The sequence below is a fragment of the Ambystoma mexicanum genome, chromosome 7q (genome assembly GCF_040938575.1).
Source record: "Ambystoma mexicanum isolate Mex_15411 chromosome 7q, UKY_AmexF1_1, whole genome shotgun sequence".
NCBI lineage: Eukaryota > Metazoa > Chordata > Amphibia > Caudata > Ambystomatidae > Ambystoma > Ambystoma mexicanum.
In genome coordinates, this window is record NC_090941.1 from 570,421,653 (window position 1) to 570,441,114 (window position 19,462).

Sequence of the window (19,462 nt, forward strand, 5' to 3'; positions counted from 1 at the left end):
CCCCAACAATCCCCTTATGAATAATTAATGGGGGGCTCTGCCCATCATGCTCCCCGCCCCGAGACCTAGGTCACCCAATACCCTGCAAACCCACACTCCTATCCCTCCTATCCCACATAGCTCCTAACCCCACTCTCCACCACTATCTCCCTGATCCTGCTCCCACATAAACTCTTTACCTCACAGTCCTCGGCACTGCGCTCCACTTCCTGACTGCGTACAGCGAACACTGGCATTAGAACGCAGACTGCGACTGCTCTTTCACAGAGCCGGTGTTCGCCAGTCAGTAGTATTATGCTTGGGGATAGTTATGTAAGCTATAATTCTGCATGTGGCAACTGGGGCCTATTAATGTGTGTTGAGGTCCGTGACTGCCATTTAACGGCCTGAGAAGGAGGACATTAGTGAAGTGTTAGAGCCCGCACCAGAGGGCTCTATTGTGCGGTAGGTGGTCGCCACCCAGCTTATTGACTCCATGTCAAAGGTCACCGAGAATGGAATTAGAGGTCGTGCATGGGGCTTCCTATGACCGAGCGTCTCCTTGCCCAGTGTGCTCACATCACAAAGGGCAGCTTGAATACAGTCTTTAATAGGTTGTTAAAGCCACCATTCCAAGCTTGCTGATTGGCTAAAGGCCTGGAAACAGTGAGAAGAACAAAGGAATAGTGCAGATTGCAGGCTTCTATTGGTGTTTAGAGTCGGGTGCCATACAGCACTTTCCGATTGTTGAAACACAAGAGAAAATACTCTAATATTACATGTGCTCCAGAACGAGCACTATCTGTCCTCAGTGGCGTGTCCAAGGAGTGGGCTGGGGTGGCACGTACTATCCCTGGAATCTGATTGGCCATCCTAGGTGCAACCCGATTATCCTAAACTATGATCATTATGTGTGTCTGCGCTCGTACTTCATGCCACCCCTGCATAAGTCAGTGCCCCACCTGGGCCAACACAGTCATCGAAATAGAAATCATCAAAGTTTTACAACAGATTTTACCGCAGATATATGTGGGGGGTGGGTTTAGGTGAATAATTAATGTCGGTAGGGTTATGGGGGGGGGGGCTGCATCAAAATCTTCCAGTAAAAAAAGGAAAATTGGCTGATTTCTTAGTTCAATGAAAACAATTCGAAGAAATCACGTAGAACCATGTTAGTCCCTATATATGGACAGCAGTGGTTTCCAATGCACCAGTTGGACACATTTATTTCTGAATGTAGTCGAAAGGAGAACCTCCCAAAAGCCTCCTCCCTGATCGCTACGTTTGCTTGCACAGTGCAATGTTGGGCATCTTTAAAAAAAACTTCTAGGGGTACTTTTGTTTACCAGTCCACTCCTGGATGAATCTCTGGGGAGTGGACCCTAGATTGGCATTCATCAACAATACAAATGGAACTGGCTGTGAGAATTATAAAAAGGTTACCCACTGATAGTCGGGGGGCAGATGAACAGCAACTCAGGAGGCCAAGGACCAGGAACAAGAAGGGCATCGGCACAGCCATTTTGTGAAACCTGAAAACACAATGTTATACAGACATTAGTGAAAACATCACATACATTATGGTACACAGGTAACCTTCTCGTGAATACAACTATTCTTTGATTTATCAGAGTGTTTCATTTCCCCAAAAAAGTAGTCAAACTTTCAAAAAAGGATTGAAATTATACATGAACTTAAAGGAATGTTGAGTTCATGCGCTATAGCCTTCCACTTGGGTACTCAGGGCAAAAGAGGTGACAGCACCCCATTGCCGCTTTGCAGTCAGATGCATCGGACACCCTGGCTCAAGTGGTCACCAGTCGACCCTGCCAACAACATTCTGATGCCTGGAGCAAGACCTGCTTCCCCAGCATGGTGCTCAGCGTCAGAGGTTCCCTGCCTCTAACTATGCTTTGTTCTCTCCTGGAATCTCAACCGTGAATAAAAAATATTTCAATAAAGTCCAATTGGGGGAAATGGTCATGTCTGGGAATCAGGATGGTTTTGTTCCCTGTGGAGTGTCCATGTAAATGTAATTCCATGTAGCCATTCATTGCACTTGTTTTTCAATCCCATCTCTCCACACTCTTTAAACATTCCACGGTGAGTTTCTTACTCTCTAAGTGAAGGAGAGCATACTGTGCATTCTTGTATGGGTTGGTGAATAACTTTTCTCCTCTTGTGCTCTCTTAGTAAGACATGGCCCCTATGCGGCTTCCATGCTAGGGAAATCCATAGTTAGCAGTGCACACTCCGGTAATTGACAGCCGTGGCCACCCAGAGGATATAAAAGTGGGTAATAGGGAGACGTGGCCACCCAGAGGATATAGAAGAGGGCAATTGACAGCCATTGCCACCCAGAGGATATAGAAGTGGATAATAGACAGCCGTGGCCACCCAGAGGATATAGAAGTGGAGAATAGACAGCCATGGCCACACAGAGGATATAGAAGTGGATAATAGACAGCAGTGGCCACCCGGAGGATATAGAAGGGGGTAATAGACAGAAACTAGTACTAGAGAGACGTAGCCACCCAAAGGATATAGAAATGGGTAATAAAGAGACGTAGCCACCCAGAGGATATAGAAACTGGTAATGCAGAGACATGGCCACCCAGAGGAAATAGAAATGGCAGAACTTGGCCGAGATTTATAAATAGTGCTCACAATAGCAGAGATACTCCATTTATTTCAGTGTATGCAATATAGGAACACACTTACATCTGACCCTCTCTTTTTAAGGAAGACGGCTCCTAGATCTGTATTGCACTATCTATCCAAAAGTACTTGATGAATAGACTGTTTGTGGGTCAACAAAGAAAGGATTGCTAATGTAAACATAAACAACTTAAAAAGTACTGTAATTGTACGGGGGTAGCAGAGTTATTGCCGTTTCATCTCTTGTGGTAGTAATCGCCTGTTCACTTAGTTCTTCTACATGTGAAAGAATCTTCTGCCTCCCTTGGCTCCTAATTCTATATTATCCTTGTCCTAATCATTATGTTGGCCAACTTATTGAGTCAATATGTAAACGTCTTGAATTCTACTTTCTAAAACGAGGGTCTCACTAATGTTCCAAGCAGTTCCCCTCTGTCTACCAGTGTCTGCTGTTTTGCCCAATCCATGAGGCTTTGACTAAATTACACCTTATATCGGAAATACAATAGACAGCAAAATACCCAATATTATTTATGCATCTTGTTGTCATAGGTATACATAATATAGTATAACGGTCGGACTGGTGCATAAAACTGCCCGGGGCACCCTCAACAAAACGGTCTACAGTCACAAATGGCAACGCATTCGTTTTGTAGGACTTTGAGTAGTGCCCAAGAAGGGGAGGTGATGATAAAATGTGTTTCAGATCGAGCATTACAATGAATATATAGTCAATAACCTTGGTCAAGACTACTAGCTGCACAGTGAAGTAACTCCTAAAACTGGGCCACTTTGGTCAAACAACTGGGCCATTTTGACAAAAAAAAGCTGGCCCATACTAGCATGGTGGGTCTGCACTTTAGGTATTGCCCTATTCTCCTAAAGACCAGTGCGAGCATGCCCAGTATCCACTCTTCTCTTTCAGCAGTCAATATATATCATTTCATACTTACAGATTGCTATTTGAAAGATGTATTGGGCTTATTTATTGGCTCCTTTTTTGTTGGTGCTTCAGTTCAAGCAATCCTATTCAGGTGGATAGCTCATAAAAGATGGTGGTTGTCCTGAGAGAAGCCTGCATTTCTCAAATTCAAATCCCACATAAGCATCGACTTAGCTTTTCATACTTCCGAAATCCATAAATGAGTACTGTTAAAAGAGATTAATATTTGTTATTATACACATATACTATGCAAAGAGCCACACTTGAAATGATAGAAGAAAGACTACGAGAATGCATTGACAACCTACCAGAACCCAAAACATTCTTATGATGGTCCATAGAGCTTGTGTTACCTAATAACTACTTTGAGTTTAATAACATGTATTTTGAACACATTGAGGCTACAGCCATGGGCTCTGCTATGGCTCCCAGCCTAGTAAATGTATATGGTGAATGGTTCGAGAAACAAGTGATTTAGAGTCCTTCCAACCCCTTCACCACAAAAGTAAATAAATAGATCAGATACACTGATGATATCCTAGCGATATGGACAGGGAATCAAGAGGAAATTATGGAATTCATCGGATGGCTTAATAAAAGGAATCCATATCTTAAATTTACATTCATCAGTAAGGAAGTGATCCGTTTTTAGATATGAAAATGTATGCAGAAGATGGGATTTCATAAACCTACAGAAAACATGATTTGTTACACTTTTGTAGTCACCATGCCAGACATTCCAGGGATAATATCTTCTTTGGCCAGTTTTTAAGACTGAAGAGAAATAGTACAGAAGTTGCTAAGTACCGAAACGAAGCTGACGTTTTGAAATCTAAACTTATTAAAAGGGTTTACCAAATAATTGGTAAAGGAGTCTGCAAAAAGGGCATTATACTCTGACCGGGAGGCTCTGTTGCAATCTAAAAACAAACGCAATGAAGAACCAACATTGGTATGTGTGCCCACATTCACGGATTTATCCCTTAGAATCCAGAAAGGAATCAAGAAGAACTGGAAAAAATGCTTTGAAAAAAGTGATCTAGGAGTTTGTAGTCCCCTTACAGCTTGTAAAAGAAGCATCAATATAGAAGTCTAGTGAAGTAGGAAGAAGGTTATTTATCAGAAACTGATACATACCTATCTATATGGAATGCCTTCAACAAATTGCATATCTGAATAATTTCCATTTAACTGCATTATTGAATGTATTTGCTGGTGTTTTTTGTTCTTTTTCTTATATTCTTTTTACGTCATTCTCTGCTTTGTCTTTTCTTTTTCTATTTGCCATCTATTTCTCTCCCTTTTTTCTGAATCTTTCTTTCCTTCCTTGCTCTATATGCAGCTTGTAAAAGTTGTGTAAATATCCTGTTATATTGTTTAAATGATGCTTATTTGTTATAATATGATGTTGCTTTTTATCTTCTGTATGTTATAAAAAATACAAACAAAAAAAAGAAGTCTGGTGAAGCAAAATGATATCACTCGTAAAGGTACATACAAAGGGTACACAGTTAGGTATCACATATCCGTGGGGCTTGGCCCCTGTTCAGGGACACTATCCATGTGGAAAATGTTCCGTTTGTGACCTGACTTTGCACACACAGGAAATTGATTTGTGTTTAAAAACAACTTGGGAGCAATTACATTTCACAAATTGCGAGACCAAAAATGTTATTTATTTGATTACGTGCCTGTGTAATTTGTTTTGTGTAAGAAAAGCCACACAAATGGTTAAAACTCACGTGATAAACACAGGAGCTGTGTTAAAAATAAAATAATTACAGCTCCTCTTGTAAAACATTTAATTGAAAAAACACATACATTCAATGATTTCAAGTGGAAAATAATCCTGAGGACACTGGCAGTCATCAACAGGTAATTGAAAAGAAACTGTAATTTGGGACAGCAATTTATTTTCTGCATGAACAGCCATATACATTGCTTAAACGACAACATTGAGTGGCATCGGGTATTTTAAATTCAACAATGATTGAAATTGGATTGTTTTTTAGGTTTTCTACTTTCCTGGAGGTCATTTTCGCAAGATTGCCCCATTGATTGTAGACTCTAAAATGGCAGCCTCTATACTCGGCTAAAAGTGCACTCTAATATGATTTGCATTAGTGCAAGTTACATCATGTGACGTTCCGTTCCTACACGGAAATCCTAAACACCATGATACAGCACAGGGATAGATCTTCCTAAACTGAAGATGGTAGATCTAAGAACTGATAAAGATGCTGGGTTCCCCCTGGTTTCTTTATGCCCAAGCAATTTCCAGTATGAAAGTAAGTAGCCCTGGATGTAGATGCACACTACTTAGCAGATGTCTATAATGGGCATAGATAAATATCTCAGCATGGTAAGAATGCCGGATACATTTACGTATCTTTCTTCAAATAGACTTTGGGCTAGAACTTGGGCTAAGTTCCTCCAGATAGAAGCAGACATGTGAATGATTCAATAGAGTGTATTTTCGGCCACTACATGAAAAGTAAGTAGTAGAAGTATAGATTTTAAGAGCTTTTCTTGGCACCATGTTTTTTTTTTCCAACTTGGTGTAATCATTGCCATTGCTTAACAGACACATTTGGGATTTCTGAATGTGGTCTCTGAAAGTTTGGCAGGCAACACAAGTATCAGAAAGGTCCTGAGCTGTGTCATTTGTCAATAAAAAAATTCTTTTGATACATTGGAAAGAATAACAAGAGGTAATCTTTCTCGTTTCTCGTTTTCACAGGTCGATGCAATACATATTTATTACATTTAGATGATCAATTGAATTGAATTGATTGTATTGATTGTTTGAATGTGAGCATCATTTAATAATCCCTACAATCGTTTTTTCTTGTAGATACCAAACCTATTTGTTAAGAGCAGGAAGTGGGCTTTTGCCATCTCAACTCCTACTGTGAACGTTACTCCCAGGAGAATGTCAGAATGTCTAGCATAAAGACAGAAAACATGTTGGAGTTTGAGTTATGACATGTTAATTGTTCTTACATGTTTATGACTGTACTAATTAACTTTTTTAGGCAGTTTTTAGAAAGTCATTTTTGTAAAAAAATTCAAAGTGCTTCAATTCTGCCGTTATTGTCACTTTGGGTAATAGTTCTGAAAGATCACATTCTCTTATCATTTCTTATTTATTTATTTATTTATATTTATTTATGCATTATTTATTATTATTTATGCACCGTTCTATAATTATTGCACCTGAATGATTTATAATTTTTGATATATGTGAACATGTTTTTACAGTATTCAAAGATGGATCAAAGGTTATTGAAAACAGCAAGGAACAGACCTTGGGCCAGCACATGGGTAGTGACATAAAAGATAGGCAAGAATATGAATCAAATTGTATGTGTAGTGAGATATTCGTTCCTAGCAAAGATCATACAGCAAATTTAGTTGCGTTGAATGTGGGGTGTTACCAAGTATGAAAACCTTGGTTCGACTTTAGAATAATACACGCAAATCAACATTGTCGAAAAGACATGCACCAATACGACATGCCCCATGGGGAAAGAGGGAGCTGTATTATCTCCGCTTAAAAAAGAATGAAACACATAGACCTACGGCCCTGATGACTTGATGGCTTCATAAACTTCAAGTCAACACACACGATTTGATTTTGATGTATTTATATGGCGCACTTGATGGGCCAAACCTCATCTAGGCGCAAATGATGCCATTTTCTATCGACTGACTGCAGTTAAGCTCCATGAACAAGTAACACTTACCAATGAAAAATAAAGGGTTTTAGTGCTTTCCTAAAGACCAAAAGGGAGGAGAGTTTGCTCAGAGAAAGCAGAAATGCATTCCACAACTGTGGCATGTAAAATGAAAAAATTGACCACCTTTAGATACACAGTGAGAGGATGGAATCGATAACAAGTGCAAATGAGCGTAGTACACAAGATGGCTGATTACGGCAATTTTGTTGACTAAATAGGGAGGGGCCAATCCGTTTATACATTTGGAAACAAGCCACAAAATCTTGACAGGCAGCCAATGCAGGGATATCTGAGATGCAGAAACTAATGCTATTTTGGGTAGCTTGAAAAGGAGTTGCACTGCTGCATTCCAAGCCCTCGATTATCGATTACGTTTGTTTGCATGGTATGCCTGATAACAAGTTGTTAGCATTGTCCAATCTGGGATTAGACAGGGACCCACCACCGTGGCATGATCTGCAGATGGGATATATTGGAGGGTGTGCCAGGGCAACCTTAAATTATAAAAGATGGATTGTCTGTCCAACCTGTAGATTACACCCTAAATGTGCCTGCCAGGCATATTGTAGGGAAGGCATGGTATCACAAGTATGACACTGACACAATGGGTACAATTTGTAAAACCTTTATTGAAATGGTTGGGGCTGGAGATACTGCTAATCTGCCCTATAACTAAGATGGGAGTTGTCTCGACCATCAAATAATAAATAACGCAGTCCTAGTGGAGTCTGTCAATTCAAAATGGCCTATGCTAATAAAACGTATTGCCTGCCTTATCTCTTCTACCAAAAAGTTGTAAAAAGGAGAAATGTATGCAAAAAGGAAAACTCAGTGTTCAAATCAATAAATGTGGTTGAACCAGCTCTCCTCTCAATGGAACTCATGAAGTAAGGTAGTCCCTGTAGGCAGGATGACACACTCTTGCTCGGATTCCAACACAACAAACAGTTCCAAAAACGTGGATCGAGGCCTGCCTGGTCTTCCACGTTAAAAAGTCTCTTTTCCTGCCTTCAAAATTAAAGTTTCAACCAAAGAGTTCACAAAGGTCCCCCTCTATCGGGCTCAGACCTTTCACCATACAATTCACTTAGGTACCCCTCTGTCGGGCTCAGACCTTTCATGACAAAGTTAAACACAAACCTGCCAGGGGGCTCCCTTCCCCAAGCTTATTATACTTTGGGTCTCCCTCAGTCGGGCTCAGACCACTTTCAGATGCTAAAAACCTTCGAATGTGCATGGCTTTCGTTACAGACCCCGCAGGACCACTTCAACTCAAAGTTCACGGGTTTAACTTATACTCTCCCCTTTTCTAGGAATTAATATTCTTTATTTCACTTTTCCTGTTCATTCGCTTTATCGCTTCAAACAATGTACTATTCACAGAGACTTTGGAGTGGTCTACTTCCTTTCGCAGTATCGCTGATTTTGCAGCTGTCTTTACTTCAAAAGTTAATTCATAGGTCTGCCTTTCATCACGTCTCATCCATACACTTGCAGCCTACACTTGCGATATAATGTTGCTACTTCAAACTTTAACACACACCAGTGTAAGGAACTCATGGTGGCAACGGTAAAGATAGACACAAGTGATCACAGTTCAAGTAGCTTACCAAGCTTGGACACCTTGACAGTGCATCAAGATATGAGCGAGACATGAATGGAAGAAGAGAATGTCATGGTCTGCCATGATTCCAATTAAAGAATACTCCTAATTATCCTGAGGCAATGAGGCCTTCCCTATACTTTGTACCCTGCCTTGTGTGCCGTTTAGTGTCTGTGTACGTGCAGAGGAGGATCTGCAAGTGCCTTATTATGTTTGGCTTGTAATGAATAGCCACTGTTTTCCATTTCTGGATCAGGTGTTAGGGTACCATGTTTGAGAGTGGATTTCCTTCTATTTATTGAGGTTTTAGCCAATTCTAACATGCATGTTGTGTTCTTTGTGGCCACTTGGGACACTATTAAGTTACTTCCTATAATGTTTTTGGCTTACTGATCTCATGCACCTCAACATACATGGTTGTTTGTGCTGTGTGATGAATCTGATGGTGTCATCACTCCTTTTTCAGCAATGGCCTCTCCCAATTTGGCCAGGGACGGCCACTGCTACCTGATCTTGACACTGGTGGTGGCTATATGAGGGAGGATCACATGGGCGGAAGTGAACCTCAAGGGACGAGACATGGTATCCCCCTTTTCCTTTTAGGCATACCCCCTCCACTCCCCATGCCTTAATGGCATATTGTCATAACTCCCTTCACCCACCAATGAAATCTATTAAGAATACTTTCCCATACTCTATCTGTAAGTCAACAAGAACCGACTTCCCTTTCCATGAATTTAAAAGTACTGTGACGAGAAAGCTCAGTGTAGTTATGAACATCGAGAAAGGCCAGAAGCACAAGCTGCACTCTAGAGGCTATGAGTGCATAATTGGTGCTGGGACATTAAAAACACTGAACCAGCTGACAGGAGGAAGACTCTGGCTGGTAGAATCTCGTCCTGTCGGTGCTGACCGAGGGGCCACTGTGATGTTGGTCAGGCCACTGTGCTGTTGGTCAGACTCGAGGATGCCACAAGAGGAAGAGAAGGGAAAGCTTCTTGGTATTCGCAGATACCGGAGAGCAGCATTCACGCTGCTTAAACACAGAGAAGGGTATAGCAGGCAAAAGGGAGCCACAAGGGAAGCAGAAGCCACAAATCGGTGTCAGCAAACCCGGGGAGAAGGAACGGGACACAGAAGAGCTGTTGAATGCTTACTGCGGGAGAACTGAAGAATGCTACAGAAAACTGGTGAGTCCACAAGAGGGAAGCTGGAACACCGGGAGGACTTCGGCAACCCTAACAAAGGCAAATAAGAATAAATTAAGCATATAATACAGAATGTGAGACTCAATATTTCCAAAAGGGAAGTGATGGAATTAATACAAGATATTGTCAAGTTTGCAAGTGTGTCAAATGAAGCATGTGAAAGCCCTGGCAGGAGAGAATATCCATCAGATTCAAGTTTGCAAATCTGTCAAGTGAAGCACATGAGAAAGCCCTGGCAGGAGAATATATCAGGCAGATTCAGGTTTGCAAGTGTGTCAAGTGAAGCACATGAGAACACCCTGGCAGGAGAGTATAACAGGCAGATTCAAGTTTGCAAGTGTGTCAAGTGAAGCACATGAGGAAGCCCTGGCAGGAGAATATATCAGGCGGATTCAGGTTTGCAAGTGTGCCAAGTGAAGCACATGAGGAAGTCCTGGCAGGAGAGTATACCAGGCAGACTCAAGTTTGCAAGTGTGTCAAGTAAAGTATACGAGAAAACCCTGGCAGAAGCGTATACCAGGCAAAGTAAAGTTGGCAAATGTGTAAAGTAGATGACATGAGGAGGTCCTAATATGAGGATACATCAGGTATAATCAAAGACTGTTTTGAAAGTACATTAAAGAGGAAAAGAAGCCTGGCAAGGGAATACGCCAGGTATACTATGAAATTAAGACTAACAGACAAGTTGTGTTACAAACAAACCCTTTTTCTGTTGAACAGAGAAGTCTAAAGAAGACTCCTACCCTTAGGAGCTTGGACATGTATGAGAGGGAACCTGTGGAAGGCAACAAGCCCCCGGAACTGTGAAAGTCATCCAATTGGGAACTTTTTGTGTTAAAATGTCCTCTTTCCTTTTGAACTCAAATGTTTTTGCACACTTTTCGAGGCCAAGACATTTCCCATTTCACCTTAGAAATTATTTTTTGAATTGGAGGGCCAGAATAGAACTTTGGACTCAGCACATTTTGCTTTGGACCTCTTGTCATCGGATAGACCCTTAGGTTTGGTGTAGGTAGGGATAATACCTCACAGTAGGGACAGCAAGGCATTTTCCAACCCCCTTTGTGTTTGATATATAAGTCTATACCCAAACCTAAAAACACTCTGTGTCCGTGTCTCATTCCTGGTTCCTCACAGATCTTTAAAACTGATTAACTTGGGAGTCTACCGCTTCTTATCCTGGGCACCATCATCTCATTCCTGCGTTTCGTTCATCTATTACTCCGTTCCTGGTCCTGACCTTGGCTCTGGCTGGGAGCTACTGTCTGGGCTCTGCACAAGTTTCTAGTACATCTGTTCTTGTAAATTCAGCATCTTGAGTTCTGAGGCCTTGCTAATTCTGAGACCTGCTGTGGACTGTGCATTAGAAAAATGGCTGCACTCCTGTCTTTCTGTTTCTGTATTGGTGACCTTTTGCTGCGTCTATTCATCTACTATGTCTACCATATGCTGATGTCCCTGCCTGTGTATTCAGCATCTTATCTACCTAGAATCCAATTGCTCTATCGGTCTAGTGAGTCCCTTTCTTAGTACACAGGAACCTCCTGTCCCTTTCTACTATGTTGCACTATTTATACGGCACACTACTTGTGCACTCTATGCACTACTTTTAGTCCTTACTGGTGTTGCTCAATCTAACTAATTCTATTCTTAATGGCAGTTTGGTTATACTTTCCCTTTGGTTTAGCATATTGTTTCATTGAGCTCAGTTTAACTCATAATTAACCACCCCTAGACATATGGGATGGTATGGCTGTCTCAGTTTGTAATGCTTCTCGGCTTTGTGATACTGGGGCAGATTCCGAGCAGAAGGTAGTAATGACATTATCACCTGTGTCATCACAGATCAGGCAAAGAAGTTGAAGATGATTCAATATGCATATTGTCAGAGGCATGCCATAGAATCGGCAGTACGAACTGTAGACCGAGTGCTCGTTAGTCGCAGACAAGAGAAGACATCGGAATCACAGTTTGATACAACCCCACTGACAGTGACGCATGTCACAGGATCGATGGTGACGGCTCGACCACCAGGTCAAGTCATTGACCATAAAGTGTCTCATTTTAAAAGATACCTTGAGAGAGATGCGGACACAGTGATAAAGAGAGCCCTGTAGGAGAAGGCTCCTGCAGGCAAGAATCCCTAGAAGGAGGTCAGCCGGCAGAGGTGCATGTGAGACCCATCACAAGCATTTGAAGCCCTGTGCACCTCTTTGCTCCATGAAACCTAGATAAAAATATGGGACTGTGAGTGAAAGGCTATGCCCATGTTGGGTTGTCTTTGTGTTTTTGGTTTTTCTTCGCCCAGGAAGATGTCGTGTTCCCGACACCGCAGGGTTAACCTGGGTGACCGAGTGCTTCCCTCAAGCATGCTGTGCCACGGAGAGCAGCTTATCAGCTCCTCTCAAGCACACATACATAAAGGTGCACACATTCTCCTGGCTCTGCATTCTTCTTTTCTCCTGGCCCCTTGCAAGGCCAGATCAGCACAGGACATTACAAAAGCCAAGAGGATAATGATAGCTTTGGACGTACATTTGTGTGATACAGCCAAGAGCTTGGCAATAACCACAGATGACCACTTGTCTGACAGATCCAAGATGTTGGGGATAGCCTGCACATGATTTATTTACACAAAACGACTTACAAGTCCACTTTACACACTCATGTCGTGGCACCGCCTAACACTTTAATCCACCCCTGATATTTCTGTCATCTACGGTTTGCATTTTGGGACTTAGTTTTAATTTCTCTTTACTAGCTATTACCCTCCACTCCCTCCTCGCTAGGTAAGGTGGTTGGGAAGGACATATCTATTCCCTCAGTCACACCATGTCAGGCCTGAGAGGATCAACCTGCTTCACTTCTCATTCTGATAACCGCCCTTGTTTCTTCTTCCACTAGAAGTGTAGAAGTAGATGTACCACAATACCAAGAAAAAAAGAGTCTGGACTGGACGGACTGCTCACATGTGGCATCTGACAGCTTAGGTTGTTTTTGGAATTCGATGGCATGGTGCAGAGCTGTTTCATACCCTAAGTATGACCTATACCAGGTGAGCGAGGTGCAACCTCTACCATTTGTTTCTCTGCATTTTGGTATTCAAAGTTTTGTTTTCCCATTAAAGATGCAGATCTACAAGTGAGAGAAAGTCAAGGTGGCGGTGTTGAATGTTCTGCTGACACTGCTGTAGGACAACTGGAGAAGTCTCTGGTGTCTCTTGTGAGTTGTATGATACATTTTGCCTGATTCACGGAGGGTTTTCCCATGGGATTGCGCGCCATTAAAAAAATGCTTTTGTGAATCAGTCCTTAATGTGAATAAAGTGTTCTGATTGGCTCAGACACAAAATAACTTTTTTTTAATGCAAAAGCAAACCGCTTAGCACATTTTCCTGCCGCACTTGTAAGCGATCAGCTCAGATGGGGATTTTGCTTTAAAATGCGCATGACCCTTCATTATTATCAAGGGAAAGTTAGCACTTGTCATGCGCATTGACACATAGTAAGGTAATGAACGCCTTCACGACCCTTTCTCATGATTGCTGCCTGCTAAAAAATGAAATTTTGGTGACAAACTCACTGACAACTTGTGAATGAGAGCACAGCAGGAATCTTTGATCGAACAGTTCCTTGAAGCTGCACTCATACCTGGGCCTAGAGCTCCAGCACCTGATTATCTGGATGCCCTGGGCCCAGGGAATCTAGCTTCTATGCCCCTGAAACTAAACCAGCCCTGTTCCCCCACTCAGACTCAAAGAGAGGGTATATGTCAATAACATATCCAAGCTCTGTTTAATCGTTCCATTACTAACTCCTAGAAGTCGTTTCAAGGAATAATGCAACTAATTGTTTTCTGAGGAATAAACAGCAATCTGGTCAAGGCTTTCTGTGTACTGTGCCTTTGTCTTTCTAATGACCCCGGGTTTTACAGGCCCTGAAACTTAACGAACTCTAACTAATCCTTAATCCTGACATTACTGTAAATACCTAAAAGAAATGGGCAATCATTACCTAAACTAAATGTGAGCACAAGGTTCATCTAGTGCTCCATCAGGAACCTGTAGGAATTGGTCTTTGACCCTGGATCCACCATGGGGAAAACTCATACAAAAATGATTTGAAAAGAAAACAATCCAGTGGGAAGGCTTACGTCTGAATATGCAGGTAAATTTGAATGTACTCGTGTCACTGAGGCCAGCAGTGTCTTAATATGAGCCTAAGCAATGCAGGGCCAAATACCCCCATAAAGGTGTCTGCTAACTGGAATTAATTGATGATGCAGAGTTGGAAAGCACCTATGAAACGGACCTAACACTTCTGGATCATACTACGGTATCTCTGGAGCAACTCCTTGGAAGGGTAGGTTTTCAGCAGCTGGCTGGAATACAAGCCCGGAAAGGTACTTCTGAGGTGTGCCTGCATATGCATCATGTTGGGGAAAGAATGCAAAGACCCAGTGAGACCCCCTAATGAGCAGCCCAGAAATGGTAACCAAAGGAAATTAAACCAAACTGAGAAGTTTAATTGATTTTCACATTAATATAAATGTCCTGCTGTTTCACACATAGAATATCAAACATAGTCTTTTTTATAACTCTGATGACCATGACATCTGGAAACGCAATCAATTCACTTATATTCTGATATCAGCTGGTAGAGTCTGCAGGATGATATATTTAAATCTTGAATTTTTGGCCTAAAATCAACAATAATGTTCAAATAAGCTTTTGATCTGTGGGGAGTTCAGTTGAAAGGCAACCAAAATTCCAGGCATGGATTCTTGCCTGACTGGCATTGAAAACAGGATCTATCCTTAAAGAGCAGATGCATGTTAATCCAATTGCTACTGAGGTTTATCCCCTCTTCTCCTGGGAATGGGGCCATGAATCAAGGTGTGAATTTGATTCTCCTCTTCAAATTTGTTTGTGGACAGCCAAACATGGCCCTCAAAATATGTCTTGACTTGGACATCTTTTAAGAGTTGCATATCTCTTATATAGAGAACCCCTCCCTTTGTTTGAGCTAAGCTATCCTTCGCCACCACGCAAGCCACGCCATTGTGTTTTAAATCAGAAAAGTCACAGAATGGAAAACCAGTTGACAAATAATGCACATCTTGGTTGAATCTTTCGTCATGATTTTATAGCTAACCTCAGTTATCTACAGGAGGTCCATCCAAACCTGCTAGAGTCGCAGATAATATTGAATGTACTTTTCTAGTTTTCGATTCACATACTTCTCTGTGGGTGATACTCTGAAGATAGAGATTCTAGAATACCCATGTGTGAAACGAAGGCTTTCCTAAACCTAGAGATGAATTGGGACACCCAATACAAGAATACCTTGGAGGGCAGCCTAAGTAAATTCACCATATGCAAGGAGAACAACTGAGCTCAGAACTAGCGCTCCCCTTGATGGAAATGAAACAGCTACCATTGGTAAGCAAATCACTGACCACCAAAATTGCATAATGGCTGTGATGCTGGGCAAATCCACAAAGAGTCTATTGAGATAGTCCCAGGACCTTGTGAGAGTTGGCAAAGGCATCAACAATCCTGCTGGTTTGATCTGATCCACCTTAGCCCCTTTGCTCTTGTGTACATCTTATAGTTCATTACATAATTTACTACATCTGTCCATATGATTTCCCAAAAATATTTCTTGAGAAGAAATCTAAAGATTTCCAGTAACCTGGTGACCGGCAAAACGTAAAACATGGTGTTGCTGTAATTCCTCTTGTCTGAATACCTCAGTCAGGAGATACAGTTGAGATATGATGAATGGAAGATCAGCGCTACTCTGTCTCTTGGGATCTTTTCACCCATTTAAGCATATGATCTGGACTCATGGCCACTCTGACAGCTTTCCTATAAACTAGGGTTGTCATTTTGAGCATTAAAGGCTCAGCTGGTAACACTGGTTCTGGCTTCTGTTGCTCAGCCTTGACACTGACCAGACCCTTGTTACAGAGCATCTGCCTTTCCATCCTGTCAGTCCGGGTTGAAAGTTATGACAAAATTATAATCCTTGAGGAAGACAGACTACCTAAATTGGTATGGCATGTGAACATTGGCTGAACATAGAAATTGAAGAATGCATAAATATATTAGCCACAAGGCGGACCCCCAACACATAGTGTCTCCACTCATGGAAGGCAGCTTTTATTTGTAGAATCTTCTGCGCTCAAAATTAACTTAACACCCTTCTTCAACAGCTGGCTAATTGGGGACACAAACTTTGAGAAGTCTTTAATGAAACATTGATACAATTTTCAAAGTCAAGGAAGCTTTAGGTATTCTTTACACATATGGGAAGGGGCCACCAGTCACAACCGCAACCTACTTACAGTCCATCTCCAGGGCCTCTGGGAGATTATAATTCATAGGAATTCTACATTATCAGTATGGAACTTACATTTCTCCAACTTGACATATATGTTCTTGTAATTTGGCCAGTATAGCCTTCACGTGCCCTTGGTGGCTCTCGGGACCTTTATGAAAAAATATATATATATATCCTCATTGCAGATGACCACAAAGATATCAATGAATTCTCTCAGGAGTATGTTGATAAAATATTGACATGCTGCTGCAGCATTGCAAAACCGAAAAGTTAAACTAATACTCAAATAGCTCAAACCAAGTTTTGAAGGTGTTCTTCTGTTTGTCACCCTCACACAAGTGGTAGGCCACTATTAGGTCAAATTCTGAGAACATTTTTTCCCCTTCGATTGTATAAAGAAGGTCTGAAATAAGTGGCAAAGAGTACCTGTTCTTCATGGTGATACATTTCAAGCCCAATAATCTTTGCAATTTCTCAGATTGCTAGGCTTCTTAGGCCCAAAAAAGGGTGGTGAAGAGCCTGGCAACTTAGAATGGCACATAAAACCACTCTTGAGATTTTTCTCTATGGATTCCTTTAAATATATATTTTCCTTTTCGTTAAGAGCATAGATCCTACTACAAAGGAATGGACGCCCACAGTACTAAGCATGTTCTTAAGTCATACATTTATTGGGAGGGAAGTTATTGGCTTCTCTGCAATATAAAATATCTTTAAACTCCTGGTAGCACTTCTGCAGCCAAATTCCTACAGCCCCAGTAACTGTCCTGTGCTCCATGAAAACCAGACAGAACGCCTAGGGATTGTACTCTTCAGCTGTGGCATGCTTTTTACACGGTGAAACTCGACCGTGCTATTTCAGATCATCATTCAATCTGCTGTTGTTAACAAGGCAGTCAGTTATTTTGTTTAATGTGATTGTGTCACAAAGTCATTGTAAACTGCAGCTGCAAGTTATATGAGATAGCATAAGTGGCAGTGTCACTATAAGTATTCTGGTTTGGAGCTTGCAAATTGCTATGTCAATGCATCTCTCTGCTCTTCCTTCAGTGTTTGATTACGCTGGATAGATAGCTCAATCTCAATGTGCTCGCCCCAGGAATGGGACAATGTCATGCGACACAGGCTTAGGCCAACTAACCCCTAATCCTTCTGAGGTCATAGAAACGAGTTCCATGATTGGCAAATAATAACACTGATTATTGCAACGCTTGGAAGTGATCCCTCTACATTAAGCAGTATACATATCAAATTATTATCATTATTATTATTGTACAACTGTTCTAATTTTGAGCCTCCAAAATTGCAAAATGCAAGGTTATCTGTCTAGAATGAATTCCATCTATTATATTTGATAAAGCATTCTGCTCCCTAATTATTGTAATTATTGTGGATCCAAACACAAAGCTGGGGTGTGATTCCATGGGTGTGTTCATTTACAATCATGGAGGGAAAACCAGAAGGCCTCTTTCAGAACACCTTTGCCCTCAGATGTCAATGATGCAAAGTGATATAATAGTGATGGAGAACTTGGAAGTTGAAGGGGTTTATCCTTCCACATTCTGGGATCAATGGTTTGACTATCATTTAATAGGGTGATGCTATTTTATTTTAATTTTGTATGTATTCAATGTTTTCAATCCTAAACACAAATATTTATAATAAATGTATACGCTCTAAAGTGTTGCTCTAAGAGGCAATAATAATCACATCACAGTGACAACAATACCAGCAATGTAATCAATTTCAATGGAGGTAGGCCAACTTCCACACAAGGTTTCTCAGCACTCATCCAATCAGTCAGGGAAGGAAATGGGGTGGGCTTTAATAGGTAAATTGCCAAAAAAGATCAAAACAGGAATTCAGTGCTTAACACCATTGACTGTGCAGGATCGGCCAAAGGCTCTGGATCTAGAGTACTGAAAATCTGAGAGGTTGAGTAAAACTATACCAGGTGAATCACCAAAAGGGGAAGTGTGCAGAACTAACTAGGCTACTAATCTGCAATGCCATCGAGTACCAAATCATACGTATTCAGTTGTACCATACATTTAATTTCAGAAGCATCATATTTTTAAAAGAACCTAAATGCGAATGAAAGAGAAGAGTTAAAACTATTTCTGGAATTGCGTAACAAATAACAAGATAATTGATTGAGATTTGTATTCAGAGCAGTGACAGATAAATTGGAGACATGATTATATATATATCAGTATTTTCAAATATTGAAGAATACTATACCTGTTTCTTCCACAGATGATGTCGCCTGTGATATATGAAAATGCATACTTCCATGATTAAGATTACATGATGAAATATTTCTTCAAATTGAAGAAATTAGAGGTAAAACTGTATTAGCAGATTCATTGTTACCTAATTCAGATTTTCAAACAGTGCCCTTACATGAACTCTAACATATCTTTTTAATGTTTCATTCCTTTTCTATTACGTTTTGTTTTAAAAACAACATTCATCTCCACATAATTCCATGATGTTCACATGGAATATGTACATTGTTAATATATTGTGAGACGTATAGACAAATAAGGTGGCTCTCAAGAAGCAGACAAGCAGCGTATTAGGTCTGTAAATGTCCGAAACAAGTGTCGGCCAATTACATTAATTACGCAATAAGTGCAATTAGTAAAAGAAAGAATATGTTGCATGCATAACACAAGTATTGTTCATGTTTAATTGGTATAAACTAACAATAATATACTTAGAAGTATATATTTATGACCGAAGGAACACATTTGTTCCTTTAGAATTAGCGGATTGAGACATCATTGTAAATCCTTAACATATTGTTTTTCAAAGAATAATTTTTGCCAAAAGTACAATATTGAGATTTAGATCAATATCAAATTGTTTTGTATTAATTAATTGTGGAACATTGGTGTATGAGCACACTCAAATTAGCTCAGCAAGGTTTTTGTTTACATGTATAGATCATCAAAAATAAGTATGATATTGTTTTAGACAGAGTA

At 40.8% G+C, this 19,462-nt stretch overlaps 1 protein-coding gene across 7 annotated transcripts in view; it reads right to left on the reverse strand.

Moving 5' to 3' along the window:
• The window catches only part of LOC138528452 (fibrinogen-like protein 1), a 285,943-nt gene that overhangs the window by 166,402 nt on the left and 100,079 nt on the right, over positions 1–19,462 (reverse strand). For all 7 annotated transcript variants that reach the window (XM_069640091.1, XM_069640085.1, XM_069640087.1 and 4 more), the window contains 2 exons: positions 3,591–3,786; positions 1,427–1,511 (listed from right to left, as the gene is read on the reverse strand). In XM_069640091.1, coding sequence (XP_069496192.1) covers positions 1,427–1,501 — 75 coding nt within the window. In that variant the 5' untranslated portion in view covers positions 1,502–1,511; positions 3,591–3,786. The remainder of the gene's footprint in view (positions 1–1,426; positions 1,512–3,590; positions 3,787–19,462) is intronic.